Genomic DNA, 23,387 nt, shown 5'->3' with positions numbered 1-23,387 from the left:
GCAAGTGTCCGATTAAAATCTGAGTCCGACATCCGACAAGTGGGAACTAGCTCTAAGACTACAAACTAGCTGGTTGACAGTAAAGTTGTGACGCAGGCATCGCTCTCCCTGCCGGGGTCGCCTTTCAACCTGCGTCGGGGGTCGCGCGGCTCCCATCAGATGGCGCTACGGCCGAACGGGCGCCCGCGGTACCCTCCTGGCGCCGACCGGAAGCCTTTGGTGCTCTCGACCTACCTGGATGCTCAGGAACACCTCCCATACGCGGACGACTCAAACGCTGTCACGCCTATGTCTGAAGAGAACGGTGCTATCATTATTCCAGTCTACTATGCTAATTTAGGTGCGTATAATTTTAATTATTTATATCTTTTAATATTCCGTGGCCTTTAGTAGAATGCAAAGAGTATAAGTACCTATACAGAAAGTGTAATGGCACAGAGTGCTCCCTAATATTAGTGTCATTAGGTTACTACCTACCTACTGGATAAGGAACAAAAGCTCCCTCGAAACTCTACATTCGCTAACCCATTTAGAATTCAACTCATTTTGTGTTGCTAATTAACTCAGTGGTTTAAATATTATCCAACTAATATAGAGAACCCCAACCTAAGTATTATCCTGGAATCATCAATAAATTGGTTTTAGTTGACTTTGAAGCGTTGTTCCCATTTCTAATTTTATTTAATGGATTACGTCAAACACCGCATCACCCCGCAGCGCTGTAACTAATTTATGAGACATAAAAAAGTTATAAGGAAGAAGGAAATAAAAGGCTGAACATCATTTGAATGGCTCACTTGATCTGTAAGAAAAGACTTCTCTTAAATCAAATAAGAAGCCAAACTTTGAGTTATTCAATTCCGCGCTTGTTGTTGATGCGTGGGAGAAAATTACTTCATTAAACCGGACAATGGCTACCTACCTACTCAAATTTCAAAACCCAAAGAGGGCATCACCAGCCCAATTGGCTGGTACTCTAACCCTGTCCTCCCCGTAACAAGCTCAAGGGAGTTGGGGACGTGAAGCCGGGTTTTTTAGCCGGTCAGAGTCCGGCACCGTTTGGACCCCACCTTCCTAGTCGTCCATAATTAATTTTTCTCGACTGCACGCGGCCAGCTCCTATAAAAGCACCTCATAATAACATTTTAAAACTAAAACCAAGACGACTTAACCATAGGCTGGCGACGTCCTTTTCTTAAGTCAGCTTATATACAGATGATGGAAAAGGTATGAATTGGGATATCCCAATTTTTGACAACATATAATAAATCGAAAACCGTTTGGAGAAATAGGCCTTGTGAAGTGTTTTCACAAATCGGATTCCAAAAATATGATAAACTGAATAAAATAAACAAAATTTAAGTAATGGCCTTCATTTGACCCCTGCAGTGTACCGTCACAAAGGCAGTTATAATGCAGGTCTACACTCTAAAGCAAATTGACAGTTTGAGATGTTGCTGTCCTGCTTATAATAGCAAAGAGTGACAAAGATAGAACTTTAATCACATGATGCGCACCCGGCTTTAAACAGTTGTCATTTCTCGTAAAGTCCAAAATGTATACGAGTAGGTATTTCCAATGTATTTTTACAAATTAAATTATTAAATTACGACGTTACAGTAAATATAAAAGAATTTAAATATCAGATTTTAATAAAAATATCTATTTACTATCACACCATTAAACAAACATAGGAATAATCGAAGCTAAAAGAAGAGAAATAAATAAAACTATTCGTCATGGTTCATCCAGTGAACGTTATACTAAACGAGTTTATATATAAAGTGAGCGTATATATTATGAATACTATAATAAGTTCTTATATCTCGTATTACTTACCCCAACTTTAGACCACATCTCATATTATGGTCCAGTCAAAACTTCAATAACAACAACAGTCAACTTTTTATTAACTTCTAGGTACTTAGTAAGAGCGGAGGGTTCTGCTCCCTCCAAAACACAACTACACAACTAGCAGCACTATGCAGGACTATGTGCAAAAAAACTATGTAAAAATAATGTCAAATAAACACTTTTTTTTTCTTTTTCCCTTAGTGTAGACCTTGAGAGACTGTAAAACATGCAAAACTATAGCTTTCCTGCACTAATAATCTCATAACCTAAGCCGCAGATAGACAGACAGATAGACAGACATGGCGAAACTATAAAGGTTCCATTTTTTCAATTTGGCTACGGAACCAAAAGTGACATAAAAGTGAGTAGCCAATATAATATCGAAATAAATGAACCCAATCGTTCCAGGTTCCCGGCATTCATCATACACGTCGCACCAGACGCGTCTGTCGTACACGTCGCACGGCGACCTGCTCGGCAGCAAGGCGCAGACCAAGGAGGCACAGCTGCGCGGGCGCTCCGCCTCGCGCAACCACAGCGTCACGTCGCAGCCGCACGCCTACCCTCTGCCCCGACAGGACTCGCTCGCCTCGCGCCCGCCGCTCAGAGAATACGTTAGTACCCTTCTAGGCTCAGTTTAATTATTTTTATCTACTCTCATATCGTAAATTCTCTCTAATATCTCATAAACGCTTAAATGATTTTAGACTCGTTATATCTGGATCGAAGTTAGTAAATTTAATTTAAACAAATAAGATTGTGCTGCATTAAATATGAAAATAAATCTTTAAACACTAAAATAATCAAAGTCACAAAACTTATATAAAAAATCGACTGATTATAATGAATCATTTTTTTTTCGATGAATAACAAAGAGTTTATATTTACATACTCTTTAAACACAATACTGAAATATATATAAAAAACACATTATAACACTTTTCTTCTAACGAAATAATGTTATAATACATTTTTTTTCACCATTACGATACAGGGCAAATCCAAAAAGTTTATATCACCAAGTTTTGATTCCAATGTTCACTTGTCTGTGGCAGCGCCCGCTTTAGCGCATGCGCGCACATGCGCAGTGATGTACTGGGTTTTAGCGCCATTCCATTCATACGTGTCGTTTTGTTGTACGAATGTTAGTGGGAACATTTTGTTCATGCTTAAAAATGTCTGATGTACCTAAATGCGAAGAAAATTTTACTCCGCCCGATAAATTAGATGAGGCGAAGGAAATGACTCATAATTTATTATCAGCAAAGTGAAGGTCCTACTTCTGGTTGCAATGCAGGTCATTCTCAATGGTTCTTGAACACATGTTAGAAGAATTATTATATGTGGATGTAGATAAAATATTGTATGCAACTGTACGAAATTGGGCCTTAAAACACTCATGTGACCCTTTTATGAAACCACACTCGTGTTTTAAGGACCTGTATTACGATACAGTTGCATAAATAGCTATTTCATCACACTTGCTCGTAAACAGTGTCGTAACAAGCAAGCTACCTTGGTTGCAACCCCCCAAATAAAACCCTCGACCTTAATGTGCTTGTCATGAAACCCGTGGTCGGTAAATGAGTCATTGCGCGTACAAATTTTCATGTCATGAAGCCCAAGGTCGGTAAATGAGTCAATGCCCGTTCTGATGGTGCTGCACGCGCTGGCCCACACGCACACGCTCGTCAGGCGCATGCTGACATACCATTAATTAAGAACCACTAGGTGGTATTAGACCAAAGGTAGCGGCGGTCTATAATTTCCCAAAAACTCAGGACTCAGTAACCAGCCCTGCCTAGTGCCATCAATTCTTACTAACACTAAGCAATGTGATTCATCTGATTGGTGACATAACAAAGTCGTTAAGTCGCGGAATAAAGCCATAAATTGCGATGTTTGCCTCGTGGCTTGGTAATGGCATCAATTTAATAAAAAGCTTTCAAAATAGAGTTGTGACTTCAAATATGATTGTTACTATTTCAGGAGATGAGCACGACTGAATGCACGGACGAAGCTGGAAAAGTTCTGAAGCCTTCAAACGATAACCCTTTTATAGACTCGGCACAGCAGCCTAACGTAGTGGATATGAGAGGTAAAGGAACTCATTTGACACGCACAAGTTACCGTCAATCAGTGCTCAAAATAATATGAGACAAATAAATTTCGGTATCTATCACGCTCCGGGCTGACCTATTAACCTACTTATGGCGCTCAAGCAATTTATGAACCCACACGTTTTCTATTAACTCGTTCAACCAAGGACCAAATATTTAAGCTATGTACCTACTATTTTATAAGGTAAACTGTTGTTTGACGTACCTAATATGCACGTGTTTATTTCCCTTTCAGATGTGATGGTACTAAATGAAATAATTGAGCAGGCGGGGCGACAGAGCCGAGCCAGCGACCAGAACGGTACGGAACCATTTAAAAACATTCACCCTCTTGTAACGATACATGTTACAAGTTGATAACAGTGTTGTCTGTCTTGTTGCATTCAATATTTTTATTTTAAAGTCGATGTTCGTTTTTTAAATGTGCTAAGTCATGTCATGTCTTAATTAACATCGCTTCTTAAACTCACAAACTAACTGTTATGTAAACTTTTTTATGTTAAAATCAGATCAGATTTGTTTTAACAAATGTAACATAAAACTCGATAACACTCAACATTCACAACACAACAACACAATACTGGTATTTGCTCATTATGCGAACAAAGGAAAGCATAATTGGCAACAGTAAGACAAAAGTGGGTGTCATTTATTGTCGTAATAGTTATGTCGACCGCACGAGCACGCCCGTCCGCGGGGTGGTAGACATTTAATATATTGAGCCGGTTCACGACGTGCGGGTTACGGCGGTTCGCACGCACCTTCGTGGTTAGAGCCGTAAAATGCGCACCGTTGTGACACGGCTTCTTTTAATGTAGCAACACGCCTGTATCCGCTGTTTAATCGTCGAGTGCTCAATCAATGCTGCCACCCACACTTCACGTATTGTTTGTTGCTTAATCCATAAACCAGAACCTTAAACACTCTCCCAAGAGCAAACAGCTAATAACGCCAATGTATAAGCGTTGGCTAGTGCCCTTCGGCCAAAAGAAGCTTCTTTATTCTGTATAGGAAACCAGTTTAGAAAACAGAGTTATTTTTCTTCATTCGAAACCAGGTTTCCGAAAAAGAAAAATTATTCTGTTTTCTAAACTGGTTTCGAACCTTTGGTTTACAAAGTGGCCGAAGGGGGCTAATGTAACACAAACGAGTGAAATATTCGCATTGTAAATTACACTGCTTTCTTATCATGGCACTGAACATTGGACACATTTCAACCTTTTGGACGCTACCTACAAAGAAATAATCACGCAAATTGCATGTGTTTCCGTTGTGTTGTCTACGCATGAATATGTAACCGACTTTAAGTGATGACGCGATGAGTTTGCGGAGAACATAAATGTTTTGTTTAACATTGCATGACGCACTTTAGACATTATTTTTAAGATTTAAAAACTATGAAAACTAGCATTTGAGTATTTGCTTTAAATAGCGTGTGGTGAAATAATCACGATATTCATATTTTTTGATGTGGAGACCGATTTGTTGTTTAATAAAGTTGTTCTCATCCATAGTTGCATTTCGCGTAGTGAAGTAATTTCTGGGTAAGCTTTTTCTGAAATCGGAAAATTCATGTAAATCACCGCCAGTAAAAGTTTGGTTTGATTTGCACGAGATTTTGAACGCACTTAGGATCCCTAAAGGTTTTAGCATATGGAAGATCCTTTTACCAGCAAAACTGCCAGCCACCCTCTTTAATGACACGGGCTTGAGCATCTAAATCCAACTGATATAAATGACAGCCTACAATATTTACAAAAAATATGGATATTGGTATACTTGTCGTAGTTCATAAATTCGTTGCTGTCGAACCCAATATTGAGCAATTTGTGAACACAATTGCTGTTTCACGATTGGGATTGGCATCAAATTGGATATCCCTGATGGCCTATATAATGAGCGAATACTAACAAATATATTTCTCTCTCTCTCTTCAACACACACACACGCACTCTGCTGGTAAACGGGACAACAGTGTCAGTGTACTACTTCCCAACAGCGGAAGACGATGAGGACGGACCGACGTTCAAGGAGAAGCTTCTAGATTGCGCGATCAAAGGGATAGACTTGTTTTGTGTATGGGACTGCTGTTGGTTGTGGCTGGAGTTTCAGAAGTATGTCGCCCTCCTGGTGTTCGACCCGTTCGTGGAACTGTTTATCACGCTGTGTATCGTGGTCAACACGCTATTCATGGCGCTCGACCACCACGAGATGAACAAAGATATGGATAAGATTCTCAAGAGCGGCAATTATGTGAGTACTGACGTAGTAACACGCCCTTACCTTTTAAGCTTGAATAAATTAATCATAACATATTGATCGTTTTATTTTTCAGTTTTTCACCGCAACATTTGCTATAGAAGCAACATTAAAGTTAATAGCAATGAGTCCAAAGTATTATTTTCAAGAGGGTTGGAACATTTTCGACTTTATCATCGTGGCCTTATCATTAGTGGAGTTGGGACTTGAAGGTGTTCAGGGTTTGTCTGTGTTGCGTTCATTTCGTTTGGTAAGTTCCCCGTTTTGATTAATGATTACATTGATTATTCTGTACCTGAGCTATATAATTAAGAAACCGTGTACGTTTTCTATTTAACTACTTAAATGTATCTCTCTCAACTATTGGCAATTACTTTATCTACATACATACATTTTTATATGTTGTAATATTGTGCATCAAAAACATACATAACGAAATATACTATCAAGTGAACATCAAAATTAAGAAGTCACCTTTTACAGTTTTATTCGATTAAGCTGACATCACACCATAGATCACACATTATGATACCTTATGTAAATGTTATGAACTATTTTCAGCTGCGTGTCTTTAAACTGGCCAAGTCTTGGCCGGCCCTAAACCTTATTATATCCATAATGGGTAGGACGGTGGGAGCTTTAGGGAACTTGACCTTTGTACTTTGCATCATTATATTCATATTCGCGGTGATGGGGATGCAGTTGTTTGGCAAGAACTACACAGGTTCTATTTAAAAGACAATTAAGCATCTCTAAAGTTTAGCTTTGTTATTGATTATTCAGCTTAACACTTCTAAATATTTTACACTGGGCTTTGATTAACATCATAAAGACAGCGGGTTCGCGCTGTGGCTTGTGGCACGGCATGTGGCAGAACACGCGGCCACGTGCCACGTGGGGGCCGCCACACGCTTGACTCATGACATAACCCGCTTCGCATCGAGTAATATAGATGATTGCAGCTTCGCTTTCGGGGCATTTCGATGCATTAGGACAATACTGATGGGATCTATGTCGTTACTAAGAAGCGAATATGAAATTTAAATAACATAGCGATAAAAATATAGAAAAGCTATGATGATATTGGTGTTAAAGCTCTCACAAATTTTAAAGACAAACATATATCCCACTCAAACAGAAACAGAGCAGTGCACATTTTTTTAGGTGACTCAGCACACATTCGCTATACATTTTGCCGATTCCATGACCACTCTCATATCAGAGCTGCATAGTACTACTCCAAATTTGTGGCTAATGCCTTTAAAGCGGCGTGCTTTGTGCAGGCCGGGGATGTGAGTGGTCGTGGGCCGGGACAGGACCGCAGTAGCATAGGTGAAGCGCCGATAACCGAGCTTGTGTGACGCCTTATTTCACAATTTGTACTTGCAGCTTCGAGTATTCAAATTGGCAAAGTCATGGCCGACACTTAATTTACTCATCTCTATAATGGGTAGGACGATGGGTGCCTTGGGAAATCTGACCTTCGTATTGTGCATCATTATTTTCATATTTGCCGTGATGGGTATGCAACTTTTCGGAAAAAATTATGTGGGTAAGTGATATTGGTGGGAGTGTTGCATGTTCATTGGTGTTGGTTGGACGTGTCTTGGTGGACAGGCGGCGCGCCCGTTGCCGAAGCGGTCGATGTACTTCAAACCATTTTTAATTCGGACATTTATCCTTTATATCTACCATACTAACATCTCGCTGTTGCTGAGACCAGAATAACCAGGAGAAAATAATTCTACGTATCTATACTGATATTGAATTTTCTTAATGTCTAGCTGGTATAAAACTATTTAAATAAATTTACAGTTTGATGTAAATATCTAGTGCCTTCATTGTCATGACGTCTGATACTTAACTATCCTTTAATAGGCACACGCGGTACTGAATAATTACCCTAAATTTTGATAAAGAACCACGCTACGTAAAACACACCGAAGCTTCTGAACTATAAAATTGAAGGAAAATTATGATAATTGAGAGTTTCACACATACATACATATTTACTTAGTTGTATACCTGCTGATTATATCAAGAAAGTCAGAGTTTTACAAGATTTGAAGTACATTCACTGCTCCTTAAATTTAGGAGTGGATCCTACAGTAGACTCTTAACCCTGTAAGATAGATGGTAGCTTGATTAGATGGCTATTAGTTTTTCCACCTTCATGGGCGCGCCGCCGTTTTTACTAGCGACTATTGTATTGTATCGATATGCGCCGCGATGATGCGTGCGCGCGGGGAGAGGCGAGCAGCCCGGCACCCGAGTTACCGTACCTCTAAAGCCCCCTAGAAAAGGCGCCTCACTTGTGAAACATCGCTAGCTTCACTTCAATTCAACCCTATCTTACCCTTGTTTGGCATATTCAAATGTTTGCGTATAACCGAAGATTTGTTTGTAAGTTTTGGCTCTATTTTATTTATCTTCTATGAAAGTATCACTAGGCGCCTTCGAGATGCATGCTAATGCTTTACAAGTAACTAATATAGATTTTAGATTGTGCATGTAGTACTCAAGTATATATATATTGTAAGCAATTGAAATAATACCCTAACGAAACAGTGCAGTTTCATAATAACACTAGATGCAGTCCTTTCTGCTTACACTTTGCGAACCTACAAATTTAAATAATGCCAGTTTTGGTATCAGACTACTAAAGCCTGCTTTTCCAATTGAATCAATGCATATCAATAATTGCTTACTCATCCACTGGGGATGTTCAGTGGCTAAATTAACGATAACATCGATTTTGTTCATCAAATCGATAATTACAAATCAAACTTTCCAATCGGTGCTGGCGTTGGTTGATAGTTACTAAACATTCTCATTCACGCCGAACGAACCTTTAACATTGTCGTCGTTGTCAGATTACGTGGACCGCTTTCCCGATGGAGACCTCCCTCGGTGGAACTTCACTGACTTCATGCACAGTTTCATGATCGTGTTCCGAGTGCTCTGCGGGGAGTGGATAGAGAGTATGTGGGACTGCATGTTGGTCGGAGATGTCTCGTGCATCCCATTCTTCTTAGCCACCGTCGTTATTGGCAATCTTGTGGTTAGTATCAGTTTTAAAAATATATTGTATGTGTGTGGTTGCACTGAAAAAGATATAGCGAAAAATAGTCTTAATTGAAGGAAATGGAGGAAGTTTAATGTAAGTGAGAACAAAATCAGCTCTATACATATAAGAAGTATAAGGCTACAAGTGGATAGGTACTTAAATGCGCACCCCGATTAATTGTTTTACCCACGAAAGCTGAAACAAAGTAGCCCATTCAAAATAATTCTCGTAAATACCCAAGTTAAAAGACTATAAATTGTGGCATTCCAGGTTCTCAACCTTTTCTTGGCCCTGTTACTGTCAAATTTCGGCTCATCGAGTTTGTCAACCCCCACTGCCGATCAGGAGACCAACAAAATCGCAGAAGCTATCAACCGGATATCGCGATTTATTGATTGGATGAAGCGAAGTGTAATGGACATGTTGAAGTTGCTGAAGAACAAGCTGACTAACCAGATAGCCATTCACGCTCCCGGTAAGATGTGTGCGAGAATGTACGTAGCATGTCGTGTACTTGTTGTGGAACTAATATGTCTTGATGTAAAGCGGGTAAGTCGAAAACAGCTGTACAAAAAAGCTTTGTTAACGTATACGTAACAATCAAGCTGCATATAACTTTGTAATGTGGACAATGTGTAATGGAAATTTACCGTATGCTTTGAAAAGAAAACAGTAATTCCTCTTATCCCAATCCCTTAATTATTGGACCTACGTAGAGCTTGTCTAAGCTAAGATGACGCGTGCCTCACTCAACTAAATCAGTTCATTATGACTAATTAGACAGCAAATTTTTATAATAACCGCCCGAGTCTAACGGAGAACTAAATTCTCGTTAGACTCTAGTGATTATTGTAAGAGTTGCTGTCTCACTAGTCATAATGAACTGAGTTAGTTGTGTGAGGCACGTGTCATCTTAGCTTAGACAAGCTTTACATATAATTGTAGCATTGTAGGTAGGCACATTGAAAGAACTAGCAATAAAAATTGAATAACTGATCCTAATTCTGTAAAGAATCATACGAATCTTCCTTTTTCTGTATTTTGTCTACTGTTAAAACTTCTTGGACCCGTAGCATGGTTTGTGTTGTGTGAAATCAATATTAATGATGTGATAAGCATGGTGTTGTGTGCTATGTTACAAAATGTAACGTGTACCTGCTGTATCAGTGTATGTGCGTTGCCTGTGCCCCTACATCCAAGTGTAGATTGCAGACCTGTAATTAAGTGAGTGATCATTGTGTGGTAAAAACCTAGTGAAGCAAAACAAATGAGAGTTCCATACAATTTAAGAAGTATGCGCATTTTTTTCTAAAAATTGTGACCTTTGTTTTGCTTCATTGGCTTTCACCGAACGAACACTTAGATTTCTGTTGATACACTGTTGTTGTTTGTCATGATTGTTGTCGTACAAAACATTTTTTTAGTTGTTGTTATTTTTCAAACGTGTTAAGTTCAAATGGAGTGTTAACTTGTGGTTTTGATTTATTTTGTGTGTTGATTTAATATTTAGGTAATGCGTTATGCATGTAAGTATAATCCTTATAGTATAAGGAGGTATAAGGCTTATCCCTTTAAACGAGCAATTCTTGTATATATAGTTCAGGAATCTCGGAAACGGCTCCAACGATTTTGATGAAATTTCATATGTAAGGGTTTCCGGGAAAGAAACAATCGATCTAGCTTGGTCTTATCTTTGAGAAAACGCGAGTATTCAAGTTTTAGCCCGAGCATTGCCCTAAGCTGGTACTAAGATTTTGTATTTGAGTAAAATATGTCACATATCCCTTCCCAAATTTCAACCGTAGGCACTTTTTTTGATTAGTTACTGAACGGCCAAAACAGATTATTTGAGAATAAAATTAGCACATAAAATATAAAATAAAAATGTTCATTTAGATTGAGTCGCTAAAATATCTACTGCAAGTACCTATTGTTAAATACTTATACCTATATACATTTTATTTTCTCCTGGGTACTTGCTGCACATGGTTAGCCTTCTTGACGATCTTACCTACAACAATAGCAAACGACTAAATTGGTTCGTCCTGGTCTGATTTCTATGCTTGGATGCTGCGATGTCGCGTCGCTCGGGACACTCGGCACGTAGGCTTAAAGGCGGCTTTGTGTGGCCGCTGCGTCTCCCCAGAACGTGTCGACAACGAGCTGGAGCTCGGCACAGACCTCGACGACGCAGTCCTCTACAAAGGCAAGAAACTCAAGGACCAAGTCGAGGTAGCGATAGGAGACGGCATGGAATTCACAATACCAGGTAACACATACGATTCAGGACGATCGTAGAAGCAGAAAAAGTGATAACTGGTGTCCCTAAGAAGTCAATGGTATACTTTCAGGTGACAATAAGTACAAGAAAGGGAAGATACTCATGAATAATATCAACGCGATAACGGATAATCATAGAGATAACCGGTTAGACTGCGAGCTCAATCATCTAGGAAATCTTATTCAGGTAAAGATTTAAAATATATGTAGGTAAGTACACAATAATCCATCAAAGATAAAAAAATCTAATCTATCTTAAAATTATTTATTTAATAAGTTATAAATGCAAAGTTACTGGAATTAAAACATAATTTAAGGTGATAAATGAATTCTTAAATAGTTAAATATTTTCTTTCAGGATGACGATACCATTAGTCAAAAATCATACGGTAGTCATAAAAATAGGTCCTTCAAAGATGAAAGTCATAAAGGTTCAGCAGATACGATAGATGGGGAAGAGAAAAAAGATGCTAGCAAAGAAGATTTAGGATTGGAAGATGGTGAGATAATTTAAGTTTCTAATTAAGAGCTAAATGGACCTATTACGACGATATATAAAACAGCAACTTTAATGTTAATTATTGTCTGTGGCTAACATGAACTTGCTATCAACTTTTTGATGCACGTTTTAGAAGTAATTGAAGACGAAGAAGAGGGTAAACTTGATGGTATCCCAAAACACGACGTGGTTGCCAACGATGATGATGTGATAGACGATACACCCGCCGATTGCTTCCCTGAACCATGCTATCAAAAGTTTCCATTCCTTGCCGGAGACGACGACTCACCATTCTGGCAAGGTTGGGGCATGCTGCGACTGAAGACCTTTAGACTGATCGAGAACACTTATTTTGAAACGGCTGTGATTACCATGATCTTGCTCAGTAGTTTGGCTTTGGTAAGTACTTTTAATTTTCAATCAGTTCACTATTAGTAAAAGTTACAATGACATTAAAGTTAACAAATTGATTCCAGGCGTTAGAAGACGTACATTTACCTCACCGACCGATCCTTCAAGATATTTTATACTACATGGACCGTATCTTCACCGTTATCTTCTTCCTCGAGATGTTAATCAAGTGGCTTGCCCTCGGATTTCAGAAGTATTTCACTAACGCTTGGTGTTGGCTCGACTTCATTATAGTCATGGTAATCTTCCTTAATATACCTACTTACTTAATTATTTCCAATTAATACGCCTTAAGAAACAAGACCATTGTTGATATGTCTCAATATTTCCTATTTATATTTATCGAATACTAATACGAACGTATTAAGTTTAAAATAAAAATGTTTTATTAATTTTATCTGGCTTACTTGGAGAAATAATTTATTTAATTCAAATTGGTTTCTCGATATCAAAATATTTTTACAAGTAATTATAAAAGTTTAGACAGGTAGGTACATATAATTCACCTTACCAGTCCGATCTCACTGTCTGGGGAACAGGAATGAACGGAATCGATAATAGAAAACAGAAAGCACGAGAGGTCACATTTAATTTAAAAGAAACAATTTAAACTCCTTTAACCCGCTGTCATTCCTGTAACTGTCTTTAAAAAGATAGACCACACAGAATTTTTTATACGCTCACGCTGCCTCATATGAGCAGTGTGAAAAATCACAAAATGTAGTACCTAATTACCAAAGTCTATGACGGTTTTATGGTCGTGATCACACCGGCCGGCGTAAAAACGCAACGCAATAAACGTGTCACAGTCACAAACGTTGCGACCGAGTTTAAGCTTAATCTGGTCGATCCTTAACTTTTTGGCATAAACCTCGACGACCCTTGAAAAACTGTGATAAATCAACAGCTAAGTTAAGTACAATACAATGAGTAACAGAGGTGTGTGGCGGTAGTTGTCGCTCGTTAACCACGGCGCGGTGATGGCGGGCGCGGACGACATCCCCGCCTTCCGCTCGATGCGGACCCTGCGGGCTCTGCGCCCGCTGCGCGCGGTGTCCAGATGGGAGGGCATGCGAGTGAGTCCCGCCCGCGGCCAGCTCAGCTATCCGTGTTGGCCCGTCGCCCTGCTCATTGCACCTAAACCCCGCCAAACATTGCGAGGTATGCGCCGCAAATGGCTCCCCAGGCAACCCTCAGGCTGCGTGGACCGATGCTCTGCCTCGGTAGACGTTCACTGCGACCGTACGTGTGCTGAGATTGCTCTCGCGCCCGAAGCACGAGTCGCGAACCGTTTGCGGCACGTGCCTCACAATGTTTGTATGCGGCTTATTGTTACGATTGATTCCTAACCGAACACTACAAGGTTTTTTATTTCATGGGCAGCGCGACATAAAAGCGTGTAGCTTTAACTGTTCGATGTGTCACAGCGGAGGTGCCGACCCTCTCTGTCGCTGCCTCGAGCTCTCGATGTCGTAATGTTGTCTGTCTGTGGATACTGCTTCTATATATCTCTATCCCGTGGCTCCTGACAGTGGTCGCCTTAAAACCTATGCCTGACCAAGAATAGTCAGGTATCGATTACAATATACTTCTTACATTCATATACCCAATAATTATCAAGTGCATGGCATATGTGAACTTCTATCGTGTTGTTATTATCCTATCACTTTTTTTACTTAATGATCAAGATTATGTTCATTCGGTGTCGCAGCTAATAAATACGAAATTAATTTGTGTATATTTGCACACAATTTGATGTTCACATTAAATGCATTTTATTTAATTCAAAATATGTTGTTAAAGTCATAAATATGTTTATAATCTGAAAATATGGCACTTATTGGCTATTTCTCTCAACTTCTGTAGCGTAGGCAACATCTCATTTGCCCGTCTTCCCCGCCCTTCATGTGGTCACTCTTTATCTGGCAGGTGTTGATTGTAAATCTTTCTCTTTCAATTGCAAAATTTCTTCCAAGGGTCTCAAGGTCCATTTGATTAGTTGACTCCTGTTTCTGTTCCAGGTTCAGCAGTTAATATTACAATTGTTGAATTTATGATTTCAATATCTGTAAACTGAACATGTATGCCTGCTTCATTTATCAACATGTTACCCTTGATTCCATCAGGTCTCGCTTATAAACTTCGTAGCGGCGCTTTGTGGCGCCGGCGGCATTCAGGCGTTCAAAACGATGCGAACGCTCCGCGCGCTGCGCCCGCTCAGGGCCATGAGCCGCATGCAGGGCATGAGGGTACGTACCCCTGCCACCACCAGACCACCACCACCACCCGCCACCCGTCACCGTCCACCGCGCACACCACTCCACACCGCCTCTCAGCTCCGACACTCGCGCTACTTCTACAGTTTCACAAACATCCTCAATACACTTGATCTCTGCAACCTCAACTATCCAGTAAACTTACATCTTACATCTGGTCTCTTTGGTTTTAGAACTTTATTTAGTCACGAATCGTTTCAAAATCATCGGTAGTTAGTCCATTATCGATCAGATTTTAGTGAATCATTCTGAAGTGGTCGGTGGCACCCCTGAATGGCTTAGTATCATTGGTCATAATCTTCAGTCAGTCGGAAATCGGTTCAGGCTGGTTCATTTCGGCAGACGCATTCATTGTCATGTTTTGGTCTACTTTTCTCTTGGATTTTTCCGATTATTAGATAGTATTTATTAGTTATTTGGAATGTTAATGTAGACTGCACATTAGATTATTTATCTTATCCTACTTCGTACTTTCTCTTGGCGATTCGCATGTGGTAGTTAAATACTCGAATATTTCGGATTATTTTAAGTGTAATCAGAAAGGTAAGTAAGTATTGTAGTATCTTTGTGAAGTATTACTTAAACAAGAAATGATTGTCACTTTTGTATTTTATGCATGTTTTATGTTATTGTGTATTGATTAACTGCAAGTGTAGTGTATTTGTCACTGTCTGCATTTAAAAATAAGTAGAAGCTGTTTGTTCTTATACCTAAGTAGCAAGTCATTGCTAGGGGAAGCTGTTCTACCTCGGACAGTTTTTCCTTTTTTGATTTTAGAAAAATAACTAATAATTGAATAAACGCCAGATATTAAAATATCTAAAGACACATCATTAGGCTATGTTATTCGATAAAAAACAAAGCGAGTCGTTTCTTAATTTTGAGACGGTAGGCTTACGAAAAAAAGGGGAAAAATTACCAAGGTACAACACCCCTGATGTACCTTGAACATTCGAGGTTGTACCTTGGACACGTGATTTTATGTCAAGAAAATATTTAATGATTATTTGTTTTATTTATTTATAGAATCGATGACTTATTTACTGGTTATTTGCACACAGCAGTTTTCCCGCCAAGTGCGTACATATTATTTTATAGATCAAACAAAAAGTTACCTTAGTTTTGAGTTAAGACGCTGATTACATGTTGAAATCGTATTGATCAAGCGACTAAATTACTTAATTTTAACTAAAATACCTTCAGCATCAAGATATGATCGGAACCAAATATATATATTTTTTTACTATTACATTTTATTGGCCAAGGTATAACGTATTTTTAGTGCCCTAGGTAAAACGTATCCAGTTTTTTAGGTAAAAATGCGTCCAAAACGCACATCGATTTAGGTTTAGGCTGAAACAGCCCTTTTGATCCGTAGCTAGTTAAAGTAACTTCAACATAGTTTGTTGACTTTTATTACAAAAAAATAAAACAATAAATAAATAAGCTTCATTTAAAGTTCAAAAAAAGTACTTTTTGTAAAAGGATTTTTATTTTTGGTGATTTTCTCACACAGCACATTCAGCGTTGCGTTTCGGTACTTACTTTACTCTGATACTTCCCGCCGACGGTTCAAATGGCACTGCACATGATATTATATAATGCGGCAACATTTCAATTTCGACGACTGTCCGCGGTACAACTATAGCCAAGGTACAACAGTTTCCCCTAAGTATAATATCTATACCCATATCACAAAATAACCTTAGTTTCACGATACATAATATGAAGTATTTAACATATCTCGACAAGCTTTATCAATCCATATTTTGCACTAATCAAATGTACTTAGCATAATACTTTATTGAATTGAATATAATCTTTGACAAATTTGTATTATGGTAACTATTATTAAAGAACTTGAATATTATAGGTGGTGGTGAATGCCTTAGTGCAAGCAATACCTTCCATCTTCAACGTGCTCCTCGTGTGTCTCATCTTCTGGCTGATTTTTGCCATCATGGGCGTGCAGCTCTTTGCGGGAAAATACTACAAGGTATAAAACAAAATTATCTTAAGTAGGTATAAATGCAAGTTGCACCTCAGTATGTACCTACCTATCTACAGGTTGTAAGCCACAAAACCCATATTTACAAATATAATAATTTTCAGTGTGTCGATATGAACCACACGACCATAAGCCATGAAATAATCCCGGACAAAAATGCGTGCGTGTTTGAAAATTACACCTGGGAGAATTCACCGATGAACTTCGATCATGTTGGTAAAGCGTACCTGTGCCTGTTCCAAGTGGCTACTTTCAAGGGATGGATTCAAATCATGAACGACGCTATTGATTCCAGAGAAGTAAGTTGCCAAGAACAGTTTACAATTTAACTTGGTAAAGACGAAATCATTTTTGGACATTTTCAGTAATCGTATCAATGCTTTTAGGTGGGACGTCAACCAATCCGAGAAACGAACATTTACATGTATCTCTACTTTGTATTCTTCATCATTTTTGGCTCATTCTTTACTCTTAACCTGTTTATCGGAGTTATCATCGACAACTTCAACGAGCAAAAGAAGAAAGCCGGCGGTAGCTTGGAGATGTTCATGACTGAGGATCAGAAAAAGTATTACAACGCCATGAAGAAGATGGGCTCCAAGAAACCATTGAAAGCCATTCCTAGACCCAAGGTGTGTATTTAACGCACTCAAAAAGTTACATGTGGTGGGTATGCTAGAGATAAATATAAATATAACGTTATTAACATCACTTCGTTATCGTTACATCCTTACAGTGGCGGCCACAAGCAATAGTGTTCGAAATAGTGACGGATAAGAAATTTGACATGCTGATTATGTTGTTCATCGGGTTCAACATGTTGACGATGACCCTGGACCACTACCAGCAAGCCGAGACGTTCAGCACAGTCCTTGACTATCTCAACATGATATTCATCGTGATATTTAGTTCAGAGTGCCTATTGAAAATATTCGCCTTACGCTACCATTACTTCGTCGAACCATGGAATTTATTCGATTTCGTCGTCGTAATGTTTTCTATTCTTAGTAAGTATTGACTTTACTTTACCATTAAGTAAAAAAATACAGTCAATAGGTTATAATAAAATTGTTTTTGTTACAGGTTTGGTATTGAGCGACATTATAGAGAAGTATTTTGTGTCACCGACTCTACTCAGAGTAGTAAGAGTAGCAAAAGTGGGTCGAGTACTTCGACTGGTCAAAGGCGCCAAGGGCATCCGAACCTTGCTATTTGCGCTCGCTATGTCGCTGCCGGCTCTGTTCAACATCTGCCTTTTGCTTTTCTTGGTCATGTTCATCTTCGCTATATTCGGAATGTCTTTCTTCATGCACGTCAAAGACAAAGGTGGCTTAGACGACGTGTATAATTTTAAGACCTTCGTGCAAAGCATGATCCTACTTTTTCAAGTAAGTATACATTATTTTAACAGATCACATGATGTTCAAAGCCAAGCTTGAAACTTCGAAACCGTTTATTTAATGTTCCATCGTTTCAGATGTCAACGTCAGCGGGATGGGACGGAGTTTTGGACGGCATCATCAACGAGGAAGATTGCGATTTGCCGGACAATGAACGCGGCTACCCGGGCAACTGCGGCTCCGCCACCATCGGCATCACCTACCTGCTGTCCTACCTCGTCATCTCCTTCCTCATCGTCATCAACATGTATATCGCCGTCATCCTCGAGAACTACTCGCAGGTAAACTATAGATTCACTTACATCAGTATCAGAAGTATCACCAGCGTAATATGTATCGACTCACTCTGTGGTTTCCGTGGCAGGCGACGGAGGACGTGCAGGAGGGCTTGACGGACGACGACTACGACATGTACTACGAGATCTGGCAGCGCTTCGACCCCGACGGCACGCAGTACATCCGCTACGACCAGCTGTCCGACTTCCTGGACGTGCTGGAGCCGCCGCTGCAGATCCACAAGCCCAACAAGTACAAGATCATATCGATGGACATACCGATATGCCGCGGCGACATGATGTTCTGCGTGGACATCCTCGACGCGCTCACCAAAGACTTCTTCGCACGGAAAGGGAATCCGATAGAGGAGACCGGCGACCTGGAGCCCGGCCGACCCGACGAGGTCGGGTACGAGCCGGTGTCGTCGACGCTGTGGCGGCAGCGCGAGGAGTACTGCGCGCGGCTGATCCAGCACGCGTGGCGGCGGCACCGGCGCGGCGCGGGCGGCGAGGCGGGCGGCGCGGGCGCGGGCGCGGGCGCGGGCGCGGGCGCGGAGGGGCAGGCGACGGCCGTGCTGCTGGCGGGCGCGCCCAACGGGCACCGCGTGGTGCTGCAGGCGGCGGGCGCGGCGCCGCGGCCGCCCGAGCCCGCGCCGCCGCCCGCGCCCGTCTGACCCGTGCTGGCGCTGGCACTGCTGCCCGCGCTGGTGGACGACGCGCCGCTGCCGCTGCCCGCACCGCTGCCCGAGCTGTTGAGCCCACCCAAGCGCACTTAATTATTTTTTACGCTAGATGTTTCGCATGTACATAGTGTCGGCGGCCACGGGCGAGCCGCGCGGTCGCGCCGTTTCTTGGGACGCTAATCGTGCGCGATTAGAGACGTTCGAAGTGTTAACTGGAGTGTTTTATATTCGCGTGGCCGAAGCTTTTGAGACTGTTTGTTTGCGACTGACGTTCGCGCGAGTGTATTGTATATTATTATATTTTGTCGTACATTGTCGCGTTAAACCTGCCCCTGTGAGAGAAACCTGTTTTTTTAAGAGAATCGTTGTAGCGAGCATGTCGTTTTTTTGTCACTGATAACGTAATGTAAGGTATCGGATAATATTGAGGAAATTCTATAAGCTTATTTTTGTATTCGATGAATATCACTGTCTGTCGTAAATTCTAAATCGAAGCGATCCTTTATATTAAGATAATGGAGATCATTGATTTGATTACAAATTGTGAGATATCATTTTCTTTCCCCGAAATGGTGTCGAACAATGCCGTGTAAGTAGGTAAAGTATATGTAGGCGCGCGCGCTTCCGTCGGTGTGTCCGCGCCCCGCACGCTGCTCACGCGACCACTTCATGTAGCACACCAGTTTTTTTAAACTTTACGACTATAAATGAAATTACCTTGTATCATTACATTCATTGTGTCGTCTTCGACTCGTCCGTTGCGTTTGGACGTTAGTGTAATCGTATCTAATAAACGCTTAAGAAAAGCAATGGCTACGCCGATTCATATCAATTTTGTCCGTAATAGTTTTTAATAGTTCCAGTTTATAAGCTTCTTACTGTACCGAAATGATGTTGCGTTGTATCTTTCTATACGAGGTCGGCACACCGTCGGTTCCCTCGGAATTAAGAGTTTAGAAAAATTTTTGCAAGTTATATCTATGTAAGCTTAACAAATCAGCTGTGAAATCGATACCAGAGTTCACTTCCGTCCTAATTCAGTACGCATCATAGGAATCGAGCCATTTTATGTAACGCGCACTTTCCATGTACCTAAAGTTAATGTAATGACCTTCCCCTCGATTACATTAGCTGCGGGCGGGGGCGGGGGCGGGCGCCGAGTTCCCCGCGGCGCGCCGCCCCGCCCGCCCGCCAACCACTCACGCGTCGTTCCGAGCGGGCCGGTACTGCTTCGAGTATTGCTCTTGCGACTTACATTTAAACGCTGTGACGATCTCCGACATAACATAAACAAAACAAGAACGCTAACCCCGACTACCTACCGATTCGGCTAACTGAAGGAGATCACCGTAATTAGCAAATAAGATTTATTGATAATACCTAAGAGATCGAACGTCCCTTACCGAGTAAGGTAGATATTATTGAAGTATATATGATTTCTCGATTGACACCTCTCTGGCGGTGGCCGCGCGCCGCTCGGCCCGCGGGCCCGGCGCGCGGGCCCCGCGCCCGCTGGCTCCCGGAAGTGGATCGTGTCAGTATGGCCTTTTACTACCACGACGAACTAAACTATCATAAATTATTTGTAACTAAACTTTGGAAGTTGTCAATTTTTTACAATTCTGTAAATATTGAGAGCTTATCGCCGGGTAGATCCCAAACTGCACGTATCGCAACACATAATTTATCATAATACCTATCTATATCTACTATGGAATCAGCGAATAATGCAGCGATACGTAAATAAGCTTGAAGCAATAAACGTAAACGTGTGCTCGACGAAAGTTTTCGCTTTTCATTAACGAACATGTCACTGATTAGTTGTGTGTTGGTTGTTTTTAATTCGTTTTAATAAAATGTGAAAATTCTGAAGTGCAAGACAATCTACATGTTGCGAAGTTTATGAGTCGGTGTATTGTACACTAAAATGAGATGCTTACCGTTTTGCACATGATTTGCAACAATTACCAGATACCTGTGCGTACGTAGACGCGCCGCGCCGGCGCCGCAGCCGCGCCGTTCCCCGCGCGCGCCGCTCCGCCGACGCGCTCTTCGCTCGCGCCCCTCTTTGTGTTCGAGTTATGATCCATTGCTTTGGACTTATTGTTATATATATTTATACGACGAACGGTCTTTAATACCCCCTTGTGTTGGTCAAACCAAACGTTTTACTATTAGGCATATTTGCACAAAGAAGTTGTGTTTAATTAAGTTAGGACAATAAGTTATGATATCATTGTATTATTTCTTTAAATATATGACAAAAAAGTGAGTTCAGTTTGCTGAATGATAGAGGTTTACTTGAGTATTTATTATATATATTGTTGAAGTTTGTACAAAATAAATTAAGTAAACGATGAAATATAGAACTTGACTGCTTTACAATGAAGTTTTATTTATTTCGTACCGAAGCTTTCAGTATTTCCTAAAAAATTACAACTAAGTATGTAAATGTGAGCCGTGGTGGCCTAGTGGTTTGACCTATCGCCTCTCAAGCAGAGGGTCGTGGGTTCAAACCCCGGCTCGCACCTCTTGAGTTTTTCGAAATTCATGTGCGGAATTACATTTGAAGTTTACCACAAGCTGTGCGGTGAAGGAAAACATGCACAAACCTACGAAGCAATTCAATGGTGCGTGTGAAGTTCCCAATCCGCACTGGGCCCGCGTGGGAACTATGGCCCAAGCCCTCTTGTTCTGAGAGGAGGCCTGTGCCCAGCAGTGGGACATAATAGGCTGAGATGAAGTATGTAAATGTATGTGTTAGATCTGTGTTAAATCTTGAACATAACTCACGGATAACTCACGGTCTTAAATCGAGTTTAGCTCGACATGTTTCTGGTTAATTCGTAGCCCTTCTTCGTAGTCGAGCTAAACTCGATTTAAGACGTGAGTTATCCGTTACAATATCATTTAATCTGTAGGTGTTAAATCTCTTGAAAACTTTAATGTTTTAACTTAATAAACTTCAACACTCACGCGCACACTAGCTCCAATTTGAATAATAAAACATCATTTCTATTTTTATTTAGGTTTTTTATTTATAATTATAATATAAAACTTTTCCTATACATCTTTATAAATTACAAAATTCCGCGAAGTGTGAAAGTACCGTCTTAACTATCGTTTTTTTAGGTACCGATTCGATACAACACTAGTCTTTAATCACTTGCAAGATTTTGAATAATGTCCAAACACGTCCATTAATTCAGCCTGTAATACGAAATTATACATAAGTAGGTAAATCATTTTTAACCTAGGTCTTTCTAGATCAATATCACTAAATGACCTGAAACAATCACTTTGCTCACCCGCGACCTTATGATAGCTTCGTTTGTGCAAGAAATGTGCGTTCATGTTAGCCTCTAACATCTGGTAGCATGGTGAACGGTTATGTTGCTCTAAAGATGAACTCTGGTTAAGTTTGAAACGCGTCAGTGTAGTGTAGTGGTGGTGATAGATGGGTTTGTGTGATTTGTGTGTGTTCTTAGAGTGTGGAGGTGGAGGAACTGCATGAACGCACATCTCTTGTATAAGCGTAGCTATCATAAGGTCGCGGGTGAGCAAAGTAATTGTTCATTTCATTGATATGGACCTCCGCAAAGTAGGTAACGCCTGATTCAATAAATTATTCAATATCTCTAAGCTCCAAGTCACTAAATAAATTGTAAACACTTTTCTACCAATCGAGGGTTTTCTGGCAAAACAGAATAAGTGCAAAATTAAAATAAAAATACATACATAGGCATACTCAATTGTTTCCGCTTTATTTATCTAGCAAAACCGTATGAGTAATTAAATATTGTGCTTATCCGGTTCTACCAGAATACCCTCGCAATTTTTTAGGGTTTTATTCTTCTTAGGGCCTACGCTAGTTAACAAGGCTTGCACGAAGCGGGTGGATGCTTATTGAAAAAAACCGGCCAAGAGCGTGTCGGACACGCCCGAAATAGGGTTCCGTAGCCATTACGAAAAAATTAAGTAATATATTTTCTAAGGATTTTGTACGAAATATTCCAAGTTTAGGTATATTTTATACCATAGGCTGCTATTTACTCTTAAACTACTAATAATTCTCAAGAAAACTTAACCGTTATAGTTTTCTTTGTAAGTTTGATATAGGTACTTACTACCATGGTTTAGATTTTAGAGGGGGGGGGGGCGCGATTTTAATGAAAATTTGCACTTTGTTGAATATTTTGCAAACAAATCACTGAATCGAAAAATCCGTTTTGCAACCAACCCTAATGGCGTGTTA

General features: G+C 40.3%; 1 protein-coding gene across 1 annotated transcript in view; it reads left to right on the top strand.

The window, feature by feature from the left end:
* Positions 1–20,417, top strand: part of LOC141439587 (sodium channel protein para-like) — an 88,784-nt gene extending 68,367 nt beyond the window's left edge. Inside the window, 23 exon segments of the mRNA XM_074103880.1 lie at positions 97–340; positions 2,263–2,468; positions 3,844–3,952; positions 4,210–4,275; positions 5,950–6,227; positions 6,310–6,483; positions 7,623–7,785; positions 9,107–9,294; positions 9,571–9,775; positions 11,447–11,569; positions 11,652–11,767; positions 11,939–12,080; positions 12,213–12,478; positions 12,556–12,729; positions 14,617–14,739; positions 16,640–16,762; positions 16,879–17,073; positions 17,161–17,406; positions 17,511–17,781; positions 17,858–18,162; positions 18,252–18,455; positions 18,539–19,109; positions 19,112–20,417. Coding sequence (XP_073959981.1) covers positions 97–340; positions 2,263–2,468; positions 3,844–3,952; positions 4,210–4,275; positions 5,950–6,227; positions 6,310–6,483; positions 7,623–7,785; positions 9,107–9,294; positions 9,571–9,775; positions 11,447–11,569; positions 11,652–11,767; positions 11,939–12,080; positions 12,213–12,478; positions 12,556–12,729; positions 14,617–14,739; positions 16,640–16,762; positions 16,879–17,073; positions 17,161–17,406; positions 17,511–17,781; positions 17,858–18,162; positions 18,252–18,455; positions 18,539–19,109; positions 19,112–19,260 — 4,641 coding nt within the window. The 3' untranslated portion in view covers positions 19,261–20,417.
* The last annotated feature ends 2,970 nt before the right edge of the window (positions 20,418–23,387 follow it).

The sequence above is a fragment of the Choristoneura fumiferana genome, chromosome 21 (assembly GCF_025370935.1).
Source record: "Choristoneura fumiferana chromosome 21, NRCan_CFum_1, whole genome shotgun sequence".
Lineage (NCBI taxonomy): Eukaryota > Metazoa > Arthropoda > Insecta > Lepidoptera > Tortricidae > Choristoneura > Choristoneura fumiferana.
This window is presented reverse-complemented; position numbering and strand designations above follow the sequence as displayed.